Source organism: Mastigoproctus giganteus, chromosome 8 (genome assembly GCF_048544385.1).
Source record: "Mastigoproctus giganteus isolate SK-2022 chromosome 8, ASM4854438v1, whole genome shotgun sequence".
In the NCBI taxonomy this organism is placed as follows: Eukaryota; Metazoa; Arthropoda; class Arachnida; order Uropygi; family Thelyphonidae; genus Mastigoproctus; species Mastigoproctus giganteus.
In genome coordinates, this window is record NC_143582.1 from 43,314,717 (window position 1) to 43,340,807 (window position 26,091).

At 36.9% G+C, this 26,091-nt stretch overlaps 1 protein-coding gene across 3 annotated transcripts in view; it reads left to right on the top strand.

The window, feature by feature from the left end:
• LOC150081492 (glyoxylate reductase/hydroxypyruvate reductase-like) overlaps positions 1–26,091 on the top strand; it is a 240,693-nt gene that overhangs the window by 151,115 nt on the left and 63,487 nt on the right. For all 3 annotated transcript variants that reach the window (XM_090379326.1, XM_090379328.1, XM_090379327.1), the window contains one exon: positions 14,190–14,349. In XM_090379326.1, coding sequence (XP_090235452.1) covers positions 14,190–14,349 — 160 coding nt within the window. The remainder of the gene's footprint in view (positions 1–14,189; positions 14,350–26,091) is intronic.

The window sequence follows — 26,091 nt, forward strand, 5'->3', positions numbered from 1 at the left end:
AGTCTCCAGAGCAAAGCTCTGGCAATGGAATCTGTTCCATCATGCAGTATTAGCATTAGCATTAGTAGAGGCATTTGATGCAAGAAAGCAAGCTTATGCAGCATCAGCCAAAAAAAAAAAAAAAAAAAAAAAACCACTTCCACTTCACCCCTCTGTTCGTTCAAAATACCTGTCCAGCTGAGCCTTAAACTTATTTAGGCTATCAACCTCCACCACAAGGGATGGAAGTCTGTTCCACCAACCAACCACCCGCTGGCTAAAGGCAAATTTCCGCACGTCTATCCTACATCTGTCTTTCCTCAATTTGAATTTATGCCCTCTCAGGTGATTATTCTGAGCTAGAGGAAGAATCCCATCAGCATTGAGCATGCTTAAACCATTCAAGGCTTTATACACCTCTATCAGATCACCTCGCTGGTGCCTAGTCTCCAGACACTGTAATTTGCAAAACTTAAGCCTTTCTTCGTAAGAGCACCCCTTTGTTCCATTCACTAATCTTGTTGCCCTTCTCTGTACTCGTTCCAGCAGCTCTACATCCTTCTTGAAATGAGGCCTCCAGACCTGTATACAGTACTCTAGGTGTGGCCTGACCATCGCCTTATACAATGGAATAATCACCTCCTTATCCCTGCTGGAAAAATTCCTGTATATCATTGACAATACTCCATGAGCTACTCTTGCAGCCCGTCTGCACTGCTCAGAGAACTTCATATCTGCCTGCACAACCACCCCCAGGTCCCTTTCATTCTCTATCACTGTCAGTGTTGTACCACAGAGTTGATACGTTGCTCTGGGGTTGCTGTTTCCCATGTGTAGTACTTTACATTTGTCAATGTTAAACTTCATTTGCCACCTCTCAGCCCATCTGCTCAACCTTTCCAGATCCTGTTGCAGCAGCATAGTGTCAGTAGTGTCCTTGACAACCCTGCCAACCTTTGTATCGTCTGCAAACTTGGACATTAATCCCGATATACCATCATCAATATCATTTATAAATACAGAAAACAATAATGGACCCAACACTGAGCCCTGAGGGACTCCACTATGACTGATGTCTTTTGAGGTTATGATGGACGTTATGGCAATATCCAATCTTCCTTACATTTTGAGGGTACAGTACTTCATACAGCATGTCCTTGCCACCATTTCTTACTTCTGAATACACCATGAATTGTCAAAATAATAAAACAAACTTATTTGCAAAAAGATCTAAACATCCCAAACACTTCCTCATTCATTTCACAAATATAAGTGGTCTCAGTTGTAATTTCAGTGATGTCCATTTCCACTTACAGTCTGCCAAACACCCATGTACATTTTCTGAAAGAATCCCAGTTATCAGTTGATTCAACCACTGCTCATCTCAGCTTCCCAAATTATTCGCTGTATGATTCCTTTTGCCTCATATGCATATGTCTGTTCCAATATTCCCTGTCAGAGACTTAGTAATTTGGAATCTCCTCTTTTCAATCTTCTCTTGCTTAAAATCTCTCTACCACATTCTGACAAATTCATCTGTTACCTATATCATTCTCCCAACTCCACTAATCACTTGGAACTCTTTGACTTCCTCTATTTGAAGCTTGGCTTTCTCCAGTCCAACTTTTCTAGCAGTGAGCAAATTTTCCTTGGTGATTTTAATGTTCACAATTCCAGTTGTCTTCCGTTTTCTAGTCACATGGATCCAGCTGGTCAAGATGCTGAGGGTTTTGCAATTACTAATGACCCTGCACAGATTGTTTGTTTACCTATCAGACAATCCTAATCACGCAGCCAACACACTTCATCTTTTTCTCACAAAAAAGTACACGGTCGAGGTGAGTGGTCCTCTAGGCACTGCAGGTCACAACTTGATAATGGTCTCTTCTCCACTGGAGCCTTTCTCTGTTGCCATTCCGAAACTCGTGTTGTTTGGCAGTATAAGAATGCAAAATGGGATGATCGAAGAAACAAACACTGGTGATTGTTTCTTCTTTTCCTTCGTCGGATTACTGTTTCAAGTCTTCTGATGTCATAATGAAATCCTTTATTCCACACTCCACTTTAAAATCTCATCCTTTATCTAAACCTTGGCTTTCCAATAATGTGCTAAGGCTGTTCAAGGTTAGAATGTTGCATATCGTAATTAGCTTGTATCCAAATTTCCAGGTTCATTTTCTGTCTACACCAAAGCTTGCAACAATTGTAAAGCAGTTATTAATCAGTCCTAACCAGATTTCAAAAAGTCTAAAAGTATAAAACCTGTTTCTTGTCCAAATGGTAGTTGAGCATTCTGGTCTCTTGCCAAAGCTATTGGCTGCAACTTTTGCCAATCTCTGTTCCCACCTCTGTCAAAACCATAGTTCTTTTTAGGGCCATGCAAAGGTACTTGGGGGCCTGGATGCAAAAAGGGGTTAAGGGGCCTCATTTATTTGTGCTGAGACTTTGATGGCTCCCTCAATTAGGTCCTCTAGATCGGGGGGCCCTGGTGTGGCACATCCAATGCAATCCTTCATTTGCACGACCCTGGTTCTACTGCCACTTCAGCCAAAGATAAAGTTGACCTGCTAGCATCATATTTTTCTTTCAACTTGTGTATTGATGATCTTGGTAAACCACCTCCACCATTCCCATTATACTCCATTCAGTTTGATTTTGATTTGATTTGGTTTTTTATGGCGCATTGACTCCATTCAGTGCCTCCTGTGGTCTTCCGTCAAAAGAACGCCAGAAGGATTTTGAACAATTTTTGATGATAAGAAAGCTCCAGGTCCTAATGGTATTTCTTCACTTATTCTTAAAATCTGTGCTCCTGAACTTACTCCTGTTCTGCGTCGCCTTTTTTCACTTTCTCTTTCCAAAGGTGTTTTCCCCTCTGCTTCAAAATTTGCTCATATCCAGACAGTTCCTAAAAAGGGTGACAAATCTCTCTCATCCAATTATCATCCCATTGCACTTACTTCCACTCTTTCTAAAGTAATGGAGGAATCAATTAACTGCCAACTCCTAAACAATCTAGAAACCTTCCATCTGATCAACACTCGCCAGTATGGATTCCATCATTGTCGATCCACTGGTGATTTTTCTGGCTTATTAGAAAACAGCTGTTGGGCTGCATATCACTATCACAACCGACAAACTGTTTAAGTCGGACTTTATTAAAATGAAATAAATAAAATACAATATGAAATATACATGAATAAAGCATTAAAACGAATATAAAACAAGATAAAAATATTAAAAATACAATAAAAGTTTTAAAATAAAGGAATAAAAATAGTAGCTTTCACCATACACTAACTAACTGATGAGGTGTCCCTTCATTAGTTAGTATACGATGCACTGAGCATATACACTGGTTAATATAACAGAAGAAGACTGGGCATGATCATAAAATCACAACTCTGGTGCTGGTGATGCAGAATTACACATGCGTAATGCTGCATAAAAACCATCAGGAAAAAGTTCAAGCATTTCATGGACTCCCAAAAATCTGGTATTTTCTTGTGACCTATTGTTTCATGTTGTAACACACTCACATATGAACTTTCCAAATATATTCTCAGGCTGTTAGCACCCTTATTGGGAGTACTGACCATACTGTACATTGGTACAATCTGTAAAAAGTGCACACTAGTAGTGTGCACTTTTTACAGATTATTAAGGATTTTACCATTTTTAAGGGCAAGGTCATGGTTTCCTTAGTCACCTATCACAAGCAACAGCCTTTTGCTTGTGACTTTTGGATAGGGATACTACCTTGAAGGACAGGGCCTTACTCTCTACTAATGACATTTGCACTGCCTGTGATTTGTGTTTGCTAGTAGCAAGACCATATTTAACAACTCTTTGTTTTGCCAGATCTAGGGCACGGCTATAGGTGCCCCATCAGTTCCATCATAGCTAATATTGCTATGGAGGAATTTGAAGGTTGTGTATTTTTGAACTTACTTGTTCCCATCACCCTATAGTGTCGGTATGTTGATGATGTCTTTGCTGTTGTTCCTCAGGGATTAGAAACTCAACTCCTACAGTATCTCAATTCTCTTTCACCCTTTATTCAATTTACTATTGAGCTGGAAACACAATGACTTCTGTAAAGTGTGTACCCACACGTTGGACCAAAACCTCTTCCTTTCTAAGAAAGGAAGAGGTTTTGGTCCAACGTGTGGGTACACACTTTACAACCTCTGTATTCAGGAAACTTGTGTGCAGGCCAATTTACTAATTATGGGTCTGCACACACTCCTGGACACTTGTGTAGTACTGCCCGTACTTTGTTTACCCATGTGTGGATGCATTCCAGTTCTGTTAGCGATAGGCAATTGGAGATTTCTAAGTTAAGAACAGAGCTATCTAATTGCAATTATCCTCCTGGTGTTTTGGATAAGTGTGAGTTACAAGTCCACAATTTTGTAACCCAATTATATCCCCCCCCCAAAAGTTAGTTTATCTCTACTGCCTACATCCCCTACATCTGAGGATCTTGCTAGAATTTTATACTCTTATCATATAAGATGTGTACAAGTCCCTGGTGGAGAATTACATTCTATCATATCCAGAGCGAAAACACCTATTCTCCCTTTTCTGTGGAGCAGTTCCATTTACCACATTATGTGTCTGGATTGAGACTGCCAGGAGGTTAAGAGATTGTGTTTTAGAGCATGAGGTGGCGCTCTGTACTTGGAGCGCTCTGCTGTTGCTGAGCATTATTGGGTCAGGCAACGTAACCTTAATCCCTGTCGCAACATTAAAATCATCAACTACCCGTGTGATTACTGCCAGCGCTCATTGCTTGAGGCATTTCACATTGTTAGCTGCAAAATCATATTATGAATCACAATAGGGGGAGTTCATATACACCCCATTTTGAAGTGTGCCATTCTACAGTGTGATGAGCACTGGCGTGCATTACACATGCGTAATGCTGCTTCACCAGCACCAGAGTTGTGTTTTTATGATCATGCTCACTCTTCTGTTATATTAACCAATGTATGTATATTCAGTTCACCGTACACTGACTAGCTGATGAAGGGACACCTTACCCCCAAAAGCTACTATTTTTATTCCTTTATTTTAATGCTTTTTTGTATTTTTACGCTTCTATCTTGTTTTATATCTGTTTTAATGCTTTATTTATGTATATTTCACATTGTATTTTATTTTAATAAAGTCTGACTTAATTAGTTTGTCGGTTGTGAGAAGAAATTATAGTGATTCTGGCTTATGTTATCCATCTATGGACAAATTAAATGGAAATGTTTGGTAAAACTCAAGCAGTTGCTCTTGACACTTTAAAGTCTTTTGATTGTGTTTGGCATAGGTCTTCTAAATAATGCTGGTGTTCCCCAAGGTTCAGTTCATTCACTCAGTCTTTTCCTCTTGTATATTAATAACCTTCTTCCATTGACAGGAAATCCTATCCATAGTTTTGCTAAAGGTAGCAAATTGCATTCCATTTTCCAATTTGAGAAACCTTGCCCTGCACAAACAGCTTCAACTTCTCGAATATCCACTACCAATTCCCTAAATGCTGATCTTCAGGTAATTCTCCAGTGGGGCAAAGATAACTTATTTGATTTCAATCCTTATAAAACTCAGTCCTGTTTTATATCTTGCAAAAATAATTCTTCTGTTCCTATGCTTATTTTCTATGACACTCTGATTTCTAGCCAAGATCATATATTTCTATTGGGATTACCCTGACTTCTGGATCTCTCTTGACATAAACACATTACAAATATTGCTTCCTCTGCATCTAAAAAACTGGATTTTCTGTTTTGCTCTCAGCATTACTTTTCGTCCAAACAGCTGTTCACTCTGCACAAATCGCAAATCTGCCCTACCATGGACTATTGTTCCTATGTATAGTGCCTCGAAAACCTCTCTCAGGCTTCTAGATTCCTTTCAAACGAGAGCAATTAAGTTAATTAATGACTCATCTCTAACAGAGTCTCTCCACTCTGTCTCATTGATGTTCTGTTTCTGTGCCTTTTCTATAGATACTTCCATGGGCACTGTTCTTCTGAATTGGCTTATGTAATTCCTGCTCTCTCTTCCAAAGCATTCCAAACGTGTGGTGCAACCAGTCAGCATCCTTTTACTGTTCAACTTCAAACTCACTGAACCAACTTTTCTTCCTCATTTATTCATTCAACTGCCGTTTTCTGGAACAACCTTCCTTCGTATGTATTTCCTGAAAATTACAATCTACAGCAGTTCAAGTCTAATGTCAACAAGTTTCTTCTTTCATCTTCTCAACCTTCAACCCATGCACGGTACTAAGTACTATAGGTTCTAATACCTCTCATGTAGGCGCCTCCGTAGCCAGGTGGGAAGGAGCAGAAGTGCGTAGCATAAGCTTCTTGATTAGACCGGGGTTCGAGCCTGTCACCACTAAATACGTAGGATGAGGAAGGGTCAGGGAATGACGACTGCATATCCCGGAGCAATATGGCCTTAGTTGCTAATGCTCCTAAAAACCAAATAACAAACAAACCTCTCATATTTGGAGTTTTCAGTAAAAAAAAAAAAAAAAACTATAAATTTTGCATAAAACATGGCTTGGATTAATTTGTATGTCTTTATCATATGTTTAACATCATCTGTCACATACATATATATATATATATTACGGATAATATAAAGAAAATAGATCCAACAATAATACCATCAGGGACCTAAGACAACGCAAAAAAAAAAAAAATTATTATCGCTTTTTACCGACAATCTAGATGATGTCAACTGGGGCCAACCACCCAGAATGAAGGCAAAAAATGACAAGGTTCTCTGTTTCTGTGATGATCAATATATGCTAAGTAATTGAAATCTAAACCAAATATGAACCGGTATAGGCCGAAAATAAATCGAATTTAAATAAATCGAAAGATGATAATAAAATTTAGAAATACTTATATCTTATACACATCTTATATCTTATATACTTATACACAACTTATATCTTGTAATGTCTTTAAACTGTCCTACACTCTTTATTTTTATTTCTCCGAAATTATTAGGGCAATCCGAGGACGTAGGAGAAACTATTTCTTATCTATACCACTATTTTTCGCCTTTGTGGAGTTCAGGTTCTATTATTCCTACTCCTTTAGTTTTTCTTCTTACTATCTGCATGTTTCTCTATGCATTAATTTAATTTAATTATTTATTTTTACCGTATCCATCACATAGGGGGCACCACATGTTATTTTGACGACTATTACATTATGTCCTAGATACGGTCAATATGTAGTATGTATTATATATTTAATCTTATTTTAATCATTAAATTACGTTCTCTGTCGGGTCAACGATGATTAATATATGCTTACATTTATATTTTACTTATATTTCTTACCTTTGATTCTAATATTTCTAAATTTTATTATCATCTTTCGATTTATTTAAATTCGATTTATTTTCGGCCTATACCGGTTCATATTTGGTTTAGATTTAAATTACTTAGCATATATTGATCATCACAGAAACAGAGAACCTTGTCGTTTTTTGCCTTCATTCTGGGTGGTTGGCCCCAGTTGACGTCATCTAGATTGTCGGTAAAAAGCGGTAATAATTTTTTTTTCGTTGTCTTAGGTCCCTGATGGTATTATTGTTGGATCTATTTTCTTTATATTATCCGTAATATTATAGACATTATGGGTGCATTGCATGATTGCTTGCAACTGCATTGACTCATAAATATTATTTACATATTAGTTACAGTTACTTTCGTTTTAACTTTCTTTACTTTTATCAATAATTATAATTATATATATATATATATATATAGTATTGTTTGTACAAGTGTTAAATCCACATGTCTATACACGTATATGTAAAAACATACATACATAATATAATTTGTACTCAAACTATCAGATTAGCTAACATATGTAGTAACCATTTATTGCTCACCAAAGCTCTACAACTACTTTACAATAAGCTAATCAATAATAACATCCCTATCTATTTTTTAAAATACTGTTTCAATATAATTTTCCATTTGATCAGAAATAAATTCAGTTATAATTTTCTATGAACTAGTCAGTTCTAATCATATTTGTAAAGTTGTAATGTAATCCGGTGGAGTAATAACTATACATGATTTCCGATGTAATTATTTTCTTCGGAATGATTACTTTGTTTCTATACTCACTAAGTTTCTACTGTTAAGTTTTCACTTTTCTCATGTATTCATTTGATATGTTTTAATAATCCTTCATGAAATTACTTATAATTCACTTCCCATGTTGAGTCTTTGTTGGCATTTCCTATTTTGTTTTCAGGTATGGATTATAATATATGTAGATTATGCAAAACTTCCTTTGGGTCTTGGATTTTTCAAGCATTAAAGTTACTTTAATGTATACACAAGATTTGATAACTTACTACTCTATACATGATTAGATTACAATTTCAGTAGAAGATAAATCCAGAGGTGGATTTTAAAATCTACCTATGGATTTATCTTCTACTGAAATTGTATAGCCGCCTTTGGATTTTAGTGACTTAATATTGCCATTAATCTTTATATAAATTACTTTCTACAGTCTCCTAACTACACCACTACTGGGTCTAGAGATATCCAGTTATTTGTTTTTCTTGGAATTATTTCATGTTCTTCCATCTTTGGATTTAACTAGCTTCATATCCATGAACTTATTTCCTGTTCTTTCATCATTGGATTCTTAACTACACCACCATTGGATCTAAAATTACCAAGTTATTTATATCCTTGAAATTATTTAATGTTCTTTCATCAATGGATTTAAACTAGTTCTGTATCCTTGGATTTATTTACTATTTTTTCAACATTGGATTCTTACTACACCCTTTCACCTTTAAATTTATACCTGAAACTACCTTTGGATTTAAGACATTCTATAAATTATAATAATTACTGATAACACTTCAATATTGCTTAACTCCATTTTGGACTACAGATTATAATTATTAATCTAACTTTTCTCTGTCACAGAACATTATGTGATTCTTCACATATTTCCTTCTTTCTATGCTTAGTTACATTAGCAATTACTCCCATAATTGGTTGTTGTTGTTTTGGTTTTTAGGAGCATTAGCAACTAAGGCCATATTGCTCCGGGGATATGCGGTGGTCATTCCCTGACCTTTCCGCATCCTCCGTATTTGGTAGTCACGGGCTCGAACCCCGGTCTAATCAAGAAGCGTGTGCTACGCACTGCTGCTCCTGCCTACCTGGCTACGGGGGCAACCCCCCCCCCAATCGGTAATTTTTCGATTTATATGAGATTATACAACTTCAATTGTCAGCTTAATATACTGTAGACTTATCACGTGTTCTACCATCTATTAATTTTGATCTGCATTCTTTTTATAATCAACCATTAAGTATACCTTTGATCAAAAAAATTTTAAAACCCGGCACCACTCAATCCCTGAGGATGCTGATTTTAAAGAGTTTGCTGCATTAGTAAATAGAAAAAGAATTTAATGCAAAAGTATTTTAATGTAGCAGCATATAAAGCTTCTTTTGAATGATATGTGAAAATCTACATGAGCAACTGAAAAGCATTTTTATTGATACTCACATTTATGGAACATTCATGTTTCCATAAACTTCAATGTTCTGCTCTCAGTTTCCCACAGAGAATGCATGAAATATTAATGAAAAAATATGCAGTGACAAATTTTTACATTGTGCTTTTAATATTTCATTAAAGCAACTAACCATCAGTCTGCAATTTTCATAACATAATTATATTATCTACAGTGATTTTCATAATATAATATTATGTTATGTTATTTGTTGTTATTTGGTTTTTAGGAGCTTTAGCAGCTAAGGCCATATTGCTCCGGGAATATGCGGTGGTCATTCCCTTGACCTTTCAGCATCCTCCGTATATGGTGGTGACTGGCTCGAACCCCGGTCTAATCAAGAAGCGTATGCTGTGCACTGCTGCTGCTCCTTCCCACCTGGCTACGGAGGCGCCATATAATATTATCTACAGTGATTTTCATTATATAATATTATCTACAGTGATTTTCATAATATAATATTATCTTCTGTGTGTAATATAATAATGGATATAATATTTCTTATACATAAAGCTTATGGCAGTGACCATCCAAAAAATTATAAAGAGAAATATCTACTTCTGGCTGTACTGTAGGGCTTCTAATATGTTGTTATTGTAACACTGCACAAGGTTTTCAATTTTTTTTTTAAATAATTGCAAAAAAAACATGAAAATAATATCTTATTTTTAAAGGCTGTATAGTAAACAAAAAATAAAAAGAAAACTAGAAATGTTCAAAAATGGTTGTACTGGTTTTGGGCTCTGCCACATTCTTATGTGCAACCTTATAGTTGACCTTTCTCCACAAGTTTTTGCAAGTTAACTGTATTTACATAGTTATGCAGTCATGGTTATACAGTCTAACCTAGTACATAGATGTATATTAGGTTGAACAGTAGAATTATATGACTGCAGTCTATATTTTTGTGAACCTTTTTTCTTTGAATTTATCTTGAAGAATTGATAAATAATTTTGCCGTTCCACACTCCCACAGAGCTATTTCATTCTAGCCTTTACCATTCTTACACTCAATAATCTGATATAAAAATTTTACACTCTAATTTTTACACTGTATCCTGATATCAAGATGTCTGATAACTATTAGACAATTTGATAGATAAGTAGACAGATAGGTATATAAATGGATAAATTAATAGATAGATAAATTATAATTTATATATCTGTTAAGTATTGTATAGTGTTAATTAATAAAAATTATTTTATAAAATATAGAAATTCATTTCAAAAATTTCATATTTTGATACCACCACCCTGCATGATTTTTGATGTTTGTAAACTAATAGCTGTTTTTAAATCAGTTTTTTTATGCTGATTTTAGAAATGTTTTTTTCTATCACATACCTTTTTTTTCACAAATCACTTAATAGCTGATTCCATGTCATGAGTGTATTGAACTTATTAAGTTAGGATTAAATGCTGGGAATTTGTAAACTAAATCTTCACATGTTGGCAACACTGCCTTCAGTCATTTATTTTATTGACCTTGAGAGCGTCATGCAGCAGTGTTTATCAGAATGAGCTCGGTTTATTTTGGAGGCTATCATGTCAAACTTGTGCTGAAAAGTAAGTAAAATGTCTTCATGCAAGGGTTTTTTTGTTATATTTGTCATGTAGTTCTCAAGCAAAGACAAGATATTTCAGAATTTGTAAAAAATGTGTATTATTTTGGAGTGAAACTTGGTGACCAAGATAAACAATCCTGGTCACCAAGATGCTCATAAAGGCTTCAGGCTTCACGTAAAGTTTGCTGAACCTGTGTTGAAGCATTGAGATTGTTGTAAAATGGTAACAAGAAGGTTATGCCATTTGCAATGCCCCTGATTTGGCAGGAGCCTACAAACCACTGTAATGACTTACTTTTGCTTAGTTAATGTAGAGAGATAAAATACAAAGAGTAAGAAGGGCATTATGTATCCTAATATTCCATCTGCCATTAGACCGTCCCATATGGAGATAATCTGCTGATTCCATGTCCTCCAATTATATTGGAGATTGTAGCAGCAGAGCATGCTGAAGTTGAAGCTTCTGAAGATGAAACTGAAGTCTACACACCTGGAGACATTGAGTCCAGCCCTCAACTGTTTTCATAGCATGAACTCAATGATCTGATAAAAGATTTAAATTTACCAAGGGAATCTGCAGAACTCCTTGTTCTAGACTTAAGTTAAAAATCTTCTACTATATGGGATGGTTTTCTCATGGTACAGACAGAGAGAATGACAACTAGTCCCCTACTTTTCTGAGGATGATTCTATGGCAGTGATATAAATGACTAAATGAACTATTTAGGAATTAGTTACAATCCTACACAGTGGAGACTTTTTATTGCCTCATCAAAGAGGAGTCTCAAAGGTGTGTTGCTCCACAATGGAAATAAATCAAAGCTCACTCTGTGCATTTGAAAGAAACACACGAGAATTTGAAGTTGTTGACAAATACAAAGGGTACTAGGAAAGTTTTGCAATATGATGCAACAATGAACCACAGGAAGCTGCTTGTTGCTGCGTGTTGAGACATGTTCATACGTGCATAGTAGCCGCCACGCCAAGTCGATGGACTCAGTTATTCATTAGTAGTGAGAGTGTAAAGTGCTTGCGATGGCATCGTGGTCACGAAATGAGATAAGGACAGTTTTGCGGTATAATTTCGTGCGTGGTTTAACCATAGACCAGTGCTTAGAAGAAATGACTCTTGCACTAGATGATGATTGTCCACATCGTACAACAATATTCAGGTGGTATAGAGAATTCCAAAGGGGAAATTTCACTCTGGAGGATTCTGAGAGGCCGGGAAGGCCACGAACGTCAGTTACGGAGGAAAACGTTACTGCTGTGAGGAAAATGCTTGACGAAAACAGGCGAGTGACCTACCAACAGATAGAGGATACTTTGGGCCTAAATGCACCAGCAATTCGTTCGATTCTGCAAGATCATTTGCACGTGAAGAAACTTTGTTCTCTCTGGGTGCCGCATCAACTGACTGAAGAGCAGATGACACGACGTGTGACTTGGTGCCGGGAGATGTTAAAAAAGTTTGATACGGGACAATCTCGGTATGTGAACAACATCGTGACAGGTGACGAGACTTGGCTGTACTATTACGATCTGCCGACCAAGGCTCAAAACAAAGTTTGGGTCTTTGATGATGACGACACACCCGTAATTGTCAGAAAATCCCGATCTGTAAAGAAGAAAATGATAGCTGTATTTTTCAAATCGGTGTATTGAATGTAGAGGAAATTACTTTGAAAAAATTAAATAAACAAAGCTGTATTGCAAAACTTTCCTAGTACCCTTTGTATTAAGTATGAAAAACATGGTCAGTCAGTTTGTGCTGAGTTTAAAGTGATAGGCATGTTACTTGGACAGCAATCTGGCTACACAAAAAATGCCTTGCTTTTTGTGTGAGTGAGACAGTCATGTAAGGCGGAAGCACTGAGATGTCAAGGTCTGGCCAAAGAGGGGCAGTTTATATAATTTATATATAATGTTCTTGTTTATACTCAGGCACAACCACCTGGTCAGTGGAGTTTACAATAAATCATCAATATAAACGTTAATTTAATTTAGCCGTCACGGGCTTGAACCCCTGTCCACTCAAAGAGTGTGTGCTACTGCACTCACACTCCTGACCACTCGGCTACATCAGTTTGTTGCCTGGATCAAAGCACATAGTTCATAAAGCACTGGTAAAACCCAAAAGTCCTCAACCCTTGTACTTCAAACTGGGTTTAATGAAACAATTTGTGAAAGCTCTACCTCTGGAAGGTTTCTGCTTCAGCTAAGTTTGTACTAAATTTCCATCGATTACTCAAAAGGAGCTAAAACAAGATAGTTTGGTTGGACCTCAAATTTGTAACCGGACGAAGGACCGAGATTTTGAGGGAACTATGAATAAAAGAGAAAAACAAGCATGGATTAGCTTCAGGTCTGTTGTTGAGAACTTTTCAGGGAACAAGGATCCAGACTGTGAGAATATAGTTGAAAATATGTTGGCAAACTTCAAGAAGCTGAGCTGCAACATTAGTGTCAAGGTACTTTTTTTCTTTTTTTTTTTTTTTGTTTTTTTACACTACCACATTGATGAGAAAATCTAGGAAGTGTTAATGAAGAACAGGGTGAGAAGTTTTCACCAGGACATTAAAGACATGGAGATGAGGTACCAGGGGATGTGGAATGTCAACATGATGGCTGACTATTGCTGGATGCTGAAAAGGGATTGTAAAGTAGAATCTGCAAGAAATTCAAAGAAATGAAAATCTGACCCATCAGTTTTTGAAATGATCAGTTTTAGATCAGTTTTTAAAATGAGAGGTGAGTGTTCAGTGGACATTTTCTATTGCTGATTTCACAAACAGAAATTATTTTTGAAATCAGCATTAGAAAATGATTCAGAAGCATCCTTTTCTGAAAAAACATCAGTGAATTTTTTTCAAAATGCAGAGTAGTGTAAATTTTCATCATCTCTGAAATATTTGTCAGGAAATAAAGTGATACTTTTAATTTAAAATCCATTTTGCTAGCTGTACTGAAGCAGTTGGCAAAATGTGTACACATCAGCCTTTGTTTTCTTAATTTTATTAATATAATACTGTCTTCATAACTGTAATTAGTTAATTTTCTACTTTTTAGCAGATAAACTTGATGCAAAATTTGTGAGCTTTGAAGAACTTCTTAGATGTTGTGACTTTGTCATTGTTTGCTGTTCGCTAAATTCAAGTACAAGGAAATTATTTAATGAAAAAGCATTTAGCCTAATGAAATCCTCTGCAATTTTCATAAATACTAGTAGGTAAGTAGACAGCAATAATATAAGCATTCTTTTAGAGCAAAGTGTCTTTCAACATATTCTGATTGGTCACTTTATTAGGTACATCTACCTAATAGTGAGTAGGTCCCCATATTTTTGTAGCAGGATACTTAATGATTTTGTAATAACTGAGAGCAAAGTGGAGGAGAAATTGTTGAAATTAAACATAAGAAAAGCACCTGGGGTGGATGGGATCTATCCAGTTATATTAAAGGAGGCAGCAAAGCAACTAAGCAAACCCTTAGCCATAATTATGAGAGCATCCTTGGACCCAGGAGAGGTTCCCACGGACTGGAGATGTGCAAATGTATCCCCAATTCACAAAGGGGGATCGAAGGGTGACATGAGTAATTACAGACCAGTTAGTTTAACTTCTGTTCCGGGTAAAATAATGGAGTCGCTGGCTAAAGATGCATTCAAGGAATTAATCGTGGAAGCTACTAAAAGTTTCATACCTATTAAGAAATATTGTTCAAGGTTTAGGCCTAAATGGTTATCAAATGAACTAATGAGACTCGTAACAGAGAAAAAAAATGCATGGGATGCATATAAATTATCAAGCAACTCAGAAGCCTGTGGCAGATATAAGCTAGTCTTAATCAGGTCACAAAGGAGGTTAGGCAGGCATAGGCAGATTATGAGAAATCCTTGGCAAAAGATGCTAAGAAAAACAGCAAGGATTTCTTTACTTATATAAACTCTAAAAGGAAGGGGATGAATCTGATTGGTCCACTTGATATTGATGGTTCCACTGTTGATGATCCTGCTCAGATAGCAAACAAACTGAATGAGTATTTTGCATCTACATTCACACACACGAGGAGTTATTAAGGTTTGGAAATGGCAAAAGGTTATCAAATTGTAGCAGGATACTTAATGATTTTGTAATAACTGAGAACAAAGTGGAGGAGAAATTGTTGAAGTTAAACATAAGAAAAGCACCTGTGGTGGATGGGATCTATCCAGTTATATTAAAGGAGGCGGCAAAGCAACTAAGCAAACCCTTGGCCATTATTATGAGAGCATCCTTGGACTCAGGGGAGGTTCCCACGGACTGGAGATGTGCAAATGTATCCCCAATTCACAAAGGGGGATTGAAGGGTGACACGAGTAATTACAGACCAGTTAGTTTAACTTCTGTTCCGGGTAAAATAATGGAGTTACTGGTTAAAGATGCATTGCAGTATCATCTAGATGAGACTGCAGCAATAATTCAGACACGGCATGGGTTTGTTAAGGGAAAGTCTTGTCTGACAAATTTGATTGGTTGAAGTTAAACATAAGAAAAGCACCTGTGGTGGATGGGATCTATCCAGTTATATTAAAGGAGGCGGCAAAGCAACTAAGCAAACCCTTGGCCATTATTATGAGAGCATCCTTGGACTCAGGGGAGGTTCCCACGGACTGGAGATGTGCAAATGTATCCCCAATTCACAAAGGGGGATCGAAGGGTGACACGAGTAATTACAGACCAGTTAGTTTAACTTCTGTTCCGGGTAAAATAATGAAGTTACTAGTTAAAGATGCATTGCAGGATCATCTAGATGAGACTGCAGCAATAATTCAGACACGGCATGGGTTTGTTAAGGGAAAGTCTTGTCTGACAAATTTGATTGGATACTATAATATGGTTACAAAGGAACTGGATGCAAAAAATAATTTTGATATCATATACTTGGATTTCAGGAAAGCTTTTGACACTGTTGCACATGGAAGACTACTGTACAAATTGGAGGGGAATGGTATTAAGGGTAAGTTGCTATAATGGATAAAAGGGTGGTTGAGTGAGAGAAGGCAGAGGGTGGTAATCAACGGACACTGCTCTTCGTGGACTAATGTTATTAGTGGAGTCCCACAGGGTTCGGTTTTGGGTCCACTGTTGTTTTGTATATTTATCAGTGATATTGATGAAGGTATATCAGACTTAATGTCGAAGTTTGCAGATGATACAAAGGTTGGCAGGGTTGTTAATGACAGTAAAGGCAGTGTGCTACTGCAACAGGATCTAGATAATTTGGGCAGATGGGCTAAGAAGTGGCAACTGAAGTTTAACCTTGATAAATGCAAAGTACTGCATATGGGTAGAAGTAACCCCAGAGAAACGTACCAACTGTGTGGTACTACACTTAAGGTGGTAGAAAATGAAAAAGACCTGGGAGTAATTGTGCAGTCAGATATGAAGTTTTCTGAGCAATGCAGACAGGCTGCCAGGGCAGGTCATGGGGTTTTGTCAATGATATATAGGAATTTTGCTAGCAGGGAGAAGGAGGTGATTGTCCCTCTGTATAAGGCAATGGTCAGGCCACGCCTTGAGTACTGCGTACAGGTCTGGAGGCCTCATTTTAGGAAGGATGTAGATTTACTTGAGCGTGTACAGAGAAAGGCAACAAGATTGGTAAGGGGAATGAAGGGGTCCTCTTACCAAGAGAGGCTTAAGTTCTGGAAATTGCAGTGGCTGGAGACTAGGCACCTGCGCGGTGATCTGATTGAGGTGTATAAGGCCTTGAATGGGTTGAGCACGCTGAATTCTGATGGGATCCTTCCACTTGTTCAGATTACAAACCTAAGGGGGCATAAATGCAAATTAAGAAAAGACAGATGTAGAATAGATGTGCGGAAATTTGTCTTTAGCCAGCGGGTGGTTAATTGCTGGAACAAACTTTCATCTGTCGTTGTGGAAGTTGATAGGTTGAATAAATTTAAGGAGGAACTGGACAGGCATTTGGAGGGAATAGTGTGATGTGATTTTTTTTTTTTTTTTTTTTTTTGCCTGATGCTGCGTAAGCTCATACACTTGCTTTCTTGGATCAAATGCTACTACTACTATTTAGCACCCAGAACAGCTTGGATTCATTGTAGCATGGACTCAACAAGAAAGTTTTCCACAGGAATATTGTTTCGTGTTGACTCAATTGCTTTCCACAGTTGTTGTTAATTAGTTAGTTGTGGACATCTGCTTTGTTCCATCTCCTTTCTACAGGTGCTCATTTGGATTGAGATTCAGTGACTGGAGAGTCCACTGCAGTGTGCTGAATTCACTCTTATGTTCCTGGAACCATTTCTGTACAATTTTGGTCTTGTGATATGGTGCATTATACTGTGGAAAGAATCCATTTTTGAGATGGGTACACTGCAGCAACCATGGAGGGATGTGCCTCAGAAGAAATTTACAAATCCAAATGTCACTCCACTATGTATACAGGGAGCCAATGTGAAACCATGAAAACATCCCCCCCCCTCCATGCTAGCAGCAGTATGTCTGCACCACTTCAATTGAGTGTAGTGTTCCCGAGTTGATATGTAATTCTAGGATTACTACTATCCATATTCAGTATCTTACATTTATCAATGGTAAACCTCAATTGCCTTCTCTGATCCCATTTGTATAATTTTTCTAGGTTTTTTTTACAGTAGTATTCCTTGATTCTTGTCATTAACCATCCTGTCAGCCTTTGTATCATCTGTAAACTTAGACATTATGTTTGATATGTCTTCATCATTATCATCAATAAATTACTGGAAACATCTTTTATTAATAACTACCCTCTGTCTTATTATTCAAATAGGCCTCTGGGGATGGGGAAAATAATGACTCATAATAACTGCAATAAATATACCAACTTGTATGCACTGTGCTGTCACTTTATAGGCACACCCCTGCTGTGCACACAAATGGTCTGTCCCACAATGTTGCAAGTCACATGACCACAGTTGTGGATATAAATGCAGCAGAACAACCTTTCTAGTATCAGTTAAGTGTACAAATCATAACAAGAATGGGGAAAAGGAGTGATCTAACGGAGTTCGAACGCAGCATGGTAGTAGGTCTAAGATGTGCTGGACAAAGTATCTCTGAAATGGCAGTTCTTCTGAACTTTTCACACACCACAGTTGTATCGAGAATGGTGCAACAAACAGAAAACATCCTCTCAACGGCACTCCTATGGAAGAAAATCGCTTGTTGATGAGAGAGGTCAGAGGAGGATGGCTAGAATTGTGTCGCACATCACGTCAGAATACAACCTTGATGCGCAGAACAAAATATCGCAACGGACCACTAGTCGCACTTTGTCACAAATGGGCTATAACAGCCAATGGCCACGTGGTGTGAAGAATAAGAGCATGCCTCCTGTGGGCACAACAACACCAGCACTGGACTATCGAGGATTGGAAAACAGTTGCTTGGTCTGACGAATCGAAGTTCCTGGTGCATCATGTTGATGGAAGGCTCAGAATTTGGCAAAAACAACATGAATCCATGGACCTGTCATGTCTGATGACTACTGTGCAAGGTTGTGGGGGCAGTGTTATGGTGTGGGGAATGTTTTCTTGGCGCACGTTGGGTCCATTGATACCCATAGATTCAAGTCTGAATGCCACATTGTACCTAAACATCGTTGCTGACCAAGTGCATCCGTTCATGTTGACAGTTTATCCTCAGTCAGATGGTTCCATTGCAGCAGGATAATGTGCCAGTGCACAAAGCCTGAATCACTATGGAATGGCTTCAGGAACATGACAATGACTTTTATTTGCTGCAGTGGCCTGCTCAGTCCTTGGATCTCAATCCTATTGAACATCTTTGGGATGAGCTGGAAAGGGCTGTTTGCTGCAGGCCTACACCTCTGTTGAATCTCAAGGAACTGCGTGACACACTCATGTCTGCATGGTACTCCATTCCTACAACTTTTTCAGCATCTTGTTCAATCTATGCTTAGACGAATTCAGACTGTTTTGAAGGCTAAAGGAGGCTCAACACGCTACTAGGTAAGTGTACCTAATAAAGTGGCAGCACAGAGTATACGACAAGGACTTTAATAAAATAAAATAAAATTAAATTAAATTAAATACAAGATAAAACTGTATATTTAACATAAAAATAAAATACACTGAAAACTATGGAATTAAAAATAATGAAGCTTTATCAATAGTGGAATTTTACTTCCTCAGTACATCCTTAAATAATACCAGCAGGATTGTAGCTCTCAGTATGTGTTACTGAAGGACTGGGAATTATTATCTGCATATGCAACCTCTGCCTCAGTGGCTGCATGCTGTTGCAATTTCCAGGGCAGAGTCTGTACACACAATTGTGTCAAGGGTAAAAGACCCTGTACCTGTTGAGGGTACAAGTGGAATGGTATACAAGATCAAATGTCTAGATTGTGGGGACTGTTATATAGAAGAGTCAGTGCATAGGTTTAAAGATCATACGGGAGAGCATGTAAAAGCAATATTCTGCTGATTACGGAAAATCTGGTATGACTAAGCACTTCTGGAGGACGATCATCAAATTTCTCCAGGCGATGCAATTATTGTTGATTGCTTGCTAGGTACCAGAAATGGCTTGAGAGCTTATGAATTTCTTCTTCGGAACACAGCATCATTAATAAAGATAGGGGAGTCCATATTCATCCCCTCTTCGAGACCGTGATCCTTGGACAGGATGAATAGTTAGTTCCACTTGGCATGCTTCCAGGCCATTTCCAGTCTCCTTGCATGTGCGGAGGATAATTTCCATGCTTCTTCAGTAATATGTACCAAGAGCCATGACCCTGCTGATATCATTTATGTCCTGTAAAGTTCCACTGTTGATAAAGGAGGTGGTTGCCTTTGAAAGCTTCAGCGTTGTTTTTATTCCTTTTAACTCCGTAATATTTATATATTTTAATTTTATCTATTTATTATTTTTATTGCTTTTAACTCCATAGTTTCCAATGTATTTTATTTTTATATTAAATATACAGTTTTATCTTATGTTTAATTTTATTATAGTTATTGTGAGTCACCCTCTGTCTTCTTCCACTCATCCATCTTCTTATCCATATCAGTAACCTGCTATGGATAAAGGGATGATTGAGTGTCAGAAGACATATGCCCCAATTTGTACAGCAGTCTTTTATGTGAAACAGTTTCAGAAGTATTACTGAAATCTAAGTGTATGATGACAATTATGTTTTGCTTCCTTTGTTACTGCATCATAGTATCAATTAGATTAGTCAGACGAAATCTCCCCTTAAATGCATGCCGTGTGATTGCACCCTCTGACCCATCTCTTATGTGAATAGGAGATATATATATATATATACATCTGCTATCTGTAACTCTGTAATATTTATATATTTTAATTTTATCTATTTATTATTTTTATTGCTTTTAACTCCATAGTTTCCAATGTATTTTATTTTTATATTAAATATACAGTTTTATCTTATGTTTAATTTTATTATAATTATTGTGAGTCACCCTCTGTATTCTTCCACTCATCCATCTTCTTATCCATATCAGTAACCTGCTATGGATAAAGGGATGATTGAGTGTCAGAAGACATATGCCCCAATTTGTACAGCAGTCTTTTATGTGAAACAGTTTCAAAAGTATTACTGAAATCTAAGTGTATGATGACAATTATGTTTTGCTTCCTTTGTTACTGCATAATAGTATCAATTAGATTAGTCAGACGGGATCTCCCCTTAAATGCATGCCGTGTGATTGCACCCTCTGACCCATCTCTTATGTGAATAGGAGATATATATATACATCTGCTATCTGTAGGGAGTTCCCCCTTTAATCCAAAGATGGTCTAATAATTGTGGCTAAAGGTTTGCTTACCTACCTTGCTACTTTTAATATAACTGAATAGATTCTGTCAACCCCAGTTGCCTCATTTAGCATTAGCATTAGCAGAGGCATATGATGCAAGAAAGCAAGCTTATTCAGCATCAGCCAAAAAAAAAAAAAAAAAACCCACTCCCATTTCACCCCTCTGTTCGTTCGAAATACCTGTCCAGTTGAGCCTTAAATTTGTTTAGGCTATCAACTTCAACAACAAGTGATGGAAGTCGGTTCCACCAACCAACCACCCGCTGGCAATTTTTTTCTAGCTTCAACAGTTTCTCCTCTCTCAGTTATCACAAAATCATTTAAGTCCCAGTTATAACTTGCTATGCTTCTGGTATCCCCATTCCTGAAAAACTTCTTCCCTTGTGTACATAGATATCACACATTTATTCAATTTGTCAGCGACTTGAATGGGATCATCAATAGTTATGCCATCCATATCTAGTGGAGACCAATGTGGTTTAACCTTTATCTTCTTGGTCAAACACTTCTCATAATCTACTTTAACTTGTGTAATCGTTTGACTTGATTGCTGTAAGTTTCTGTGTCCCCTGATAATTCATACTCATCATGTGAAATTTCCATCAATCCATTTCCATCATGGGAAATTTCACATTTGTGATGCAAATGTGAAATTTCCATCTTTCAGCATGATGTGCTCTGTTCCACAGGAAACAGGCTGCCAACTACATTCTCACAGGCTCTTCTACACATAATAAATAGAACAGTCCTATCCCAGCACCAGATCAAGCAGAACTCCAGATGCAAAATATCACGGTGCCTCCGTAGCCAGGTGGGAAGGAGCAGCAGTACGTAGCACATGTTTCTTGATTAGACCGGGGTTCGAGCCCGTCACCACCAAATACGGAGGATGCGGAAAGGTCAGGAAATGACCACCGCATATCCCGGAGCAATATGGCCTTAGTTGCTAATGCTCCTAAAAACCAAATAACAACAACAACAACAACAACAGCAAAATATCACATAAGCAACCAGGCTCTTGATTTGACAACATAACCAGACTTGACATCACATCAAGTCCCTGCCTGCTCAACATGACTTGCAATAAAGAAGAGGCTCAAACATACATAGCAACCTGTAATTCTCTCTTATCTCCAAATCAATCAGAATTTGAGGTTAACCCAGTGGCAGGGCACCTGACAGGGGCCAATTTTTTTTTTTTAATTTCTCAAAAAAGTATTTTTTTTTTTTTAATTCTCCTTGGACAATATCAATATTTCATCTTTTCTTAATGGATTTCAATATTATTGTATATAACTTTTTATTTTTAATAAAAAAATAGTTATATAAAGGCATGAAAAGCAGCATTTTTTAATATTTAAAAATGCTGCTTTTTATGCCTCTTTATTTTTCAAAAAAGAAAAAAAAAATTTTCATTCTACTGAAAATAAATTTTAAAAAACCGTTCCAGTCATAATATACAAACATGAATCTTGGCCTCTTCCATTTGCCTGTTTAAAAGACCATTGATAAAGTTCATGAGATGTCAAATGTGTGTATGTGTATACACACATATGTATACACAAAAAAAAAAAGTGTATACACAGTGTGTCAAAAAGAGTAATGAGACTGAATTAAAAAAAAAAAAATTAATGTGAGTATCACTCTCTCAGAGAGGGCACTAGAAAAGCACAGAAGTGTGCCCTGGCAGTCCCACCAATCCAAACTAGTTGGCCTTAAATTGCATTTTTTATGAATGTTCTTTGTACATCAAATCCAATGTTACTGTCATGAACCAAAGAATGGAACAACAGATTAACATCCAGTTTTGCGTAAAGCTGGGAAAAAGTCCCACTGAAACACATGAAATGTTGTGAACAGCTTGGGGGGATGAGGTTCTGTCCTGAGCAGAAATATTTCAATGGTTTAAGCATTTTAAAGAAGGCAGAGAGGATGTAGCAGACAATCCTTGAAGTAAACAACTCCAAATGATCTGCAGCCCCAGACTGGTGGACAACATGCACAATTTACTAACAAGTGGCTGCTGATTAACATGAAAATGCTAGTACATTAAATGTAAATAAGGAATCATTAAAGTCCATAGTTACTACAGACTTGGGAAAAAGAAAAATTTGTACACAGTTTGTTCCAACGTGATGAGGAAAATAGATGATTGAATGCTTGTAAAGATTTTATTCAAACAGCTAAAGGATTACTGGAACGAGAGTTTGATCCTGAGATCAAAGGATACTGATTTGATAGTGTTTATGACATTCAGAAGAATGTAACAGTAGAACTAAATATCATCACAACAGATGAGTTTTCCAAATCTTTCCAAAACTTGTATGAATGCTGTAACAAGTGTATTCGGTCTCTTGAGGTCTATCTTTAGGGAGAGAGTAAGAAAATATTTTATTATTTTGGCTTATTTGAATTTAGTCTCATTACTTTTTTAGCTCCACTGTGTATATATATTTTTTACTATTAATTACTTCCATTTTCAGATTTATTTCAACTTTTATTTTAAATTTGGTTTGCTGTGAAGCTTGCAAAATTTAAAAATTACACATGCTGCTTCCAGTATGAATCTGAAACCAAATGATGCTGATTTGAGAGTGTTTATGACATTCAAAAGAATGACAGCAGAACTAAATACTGTCATAGCAGATTTCACTCACAGAATTGTAGGCATCTTAAATGAATATTTAAGCTCCTAAACAAGGTAAATGTTGGAAGTGATCACAGAATGGTAAGATGCACACTTGATATAGATGTAAGAAAAAAAAGGGAAAAAACTGACTCGAGTAAATAATACAAAGGTCTTTGAGATAACAGAAGAGGAGAAAAGGCAGTATGTACTGGAACTTAAGAACAAGTTTGAGCTTCTGCAGACTGCTCAGGACCAAGATATCGATGAGGAATATTACAATCTGAAAGTGATAAAGCCCAAGAAACCTATAGGTAAAAAGAAATCCAAAGAAGAAAGAATTAGTCAAGAAACACTTGTGATGATTAACCAAAGATGACAAATGAAGAGCAAGAAAAACACTGACAAGGAGAAAATTGAGTATACTGAGTTATGCAAAACCATTAGAAAGAGACTCAGAGAGGACATAAGAAAATTTAACACAAGAAAAGTAGAACAAGCATTAAGGGAAAACAAAGGATTTAAATCAGCAGCCATGAGCAGTAATACAGAAAGACAAATTATAGGCTAATTAGCTTGTTATCCCACATCTACAAGTTGTTCACAAGAGTCATTACTAACAGATTAGAAAGAATACTTGATGAGAATCAACCGAAAGAGCAAGCTGGCTTTAGGACAGGATTCTCAACTATGGATCACCTTCACATAATATCATAGCTATTGGAGAAAGCAAGTGAATATAAAACACCATTATGCCTGGCATTTGTGGATTATGAAAAGGCATTTGACAATATACAGCATAAGGCAATGTTTCGGGCACTGGAAAGACAAGGCATAGATACCCCATATATTATGATTTTGAAGAAAATATATGAGAATGCTACCTCCTTTATTAGACTAGACAAAGACAGTAGTAAATTTAAAATTGAGAAAGGAGTTCGACAAGGAGACACAATATCTCCAAAGTTGTTTACTGCTGCTCTTGATGAAGCTTTCAGAAGATTAGACTGGTCGCAGAAAGGAGTCAGTGTGAATGGAGAGTACCTAACCAATTTACGATTTTCAGATGACAATGTGGTCGTAAGCCACAATCCCAAAGAATTAGAGGAAAACCTTAATCACTTATGCAGATTTAGTAAGGATTTTGGACTAAAGATGAATATAAAACAAAAGTAATTATGAACAAGTATGCCACAGAAAGGGATATAATGATTGAAGGAGCAATAATTGAAAAGATGGAGTCATATACTTATCTGGGACAAGTCATTAGCTGTAATAATGATAAATGGCTGGAAGTCAAGAGAAGAATAAATTTTGGATGGATGGCATTCAGGAAATATAGTCACATACTTGAGGAGCAATATTCCAATTGGTCTGAAACGTAAAATAATGAACCAATGTATATGACTTATGGAAGTGAAACTTGGGCACTCACCAAAAGAATGGAAGAGAAGCTGAGAACTACACAGCGAAGAATGGAACGAATTATATTGGGAATCACACCGTTAGATAAGAAGAGAAACACACGGATTAGGCAGCAAACTCAAGTAAAGGATGTTCTTAACAAAACTAAAGAACTAAAATGGTCTTGGGCAGGACACATATCTCGAAGACATAATGACAGATGGACTAAGAAAAGAACAGAATGGTACCCAAGGGGAGCTAGAAGAAAACCTGGAAGGCAACGGAGATGGACAGCTGAAATTCATGAGTTTGTGGGTAGTAAATGGATAGCCATTGCACAAAACAGAAGGAACTGGAAAGTTGCTGGAGAGGCCTCCGTCCTGCAGTGGGGCACCTCCGTAGCCAGGTGGGAAGGAGCAGAGTGCATAGCACATGCTTCTTGATTAGACCGGGGTTCGAGCCCGTCACCACCAAATACGGAGGATGCAGAAAGGTCAGGGAATGACCACCACATATCCCTGGAGCAATATGGCCTTAGTTGCTAATGCTCCTAAAAAAAAAAAAAAAAAATGGAAAAATCCTGCAGTGGATTGAAAATGGCTGGTGATGATGATGATAAATGAATATCATGTTTTATGTTCTCATCTTTCTTATGCAAAAGCAGTAACAAATCTTTCGAACATTACTTGTGTTAGATTGCACATATTTATCGTAGTGGAATGGAAAAGAAAGTAACCTCGAAAACAAACCCATGTTTGTGAAGTTGGTAGTTACTCTGTGAAAACCATAAAAATCGCTTCTCACAGTTGCTCTTTGAAAACCATAAAAATTGCTTCTCACAGTTGCTCTTTGAAAACCATAAAAATCACTCTTAAAAACCATACCAAATAACAATTTTGTCTATATAAAAAAAAATTTGTTTATATTCCAGAGGAGTTTATAATAAATCACGAATACAATTGCTAATCGTATTTAGCAGTCATGTGGACTTGAATCATGGTCCACTCAAAGAGTGGGTGCTACTGCATTCTCACTCCTGACCACTTGGCTATGTCGGGCAAGTATAAAAAATTTCAGATTTTTAAATCATT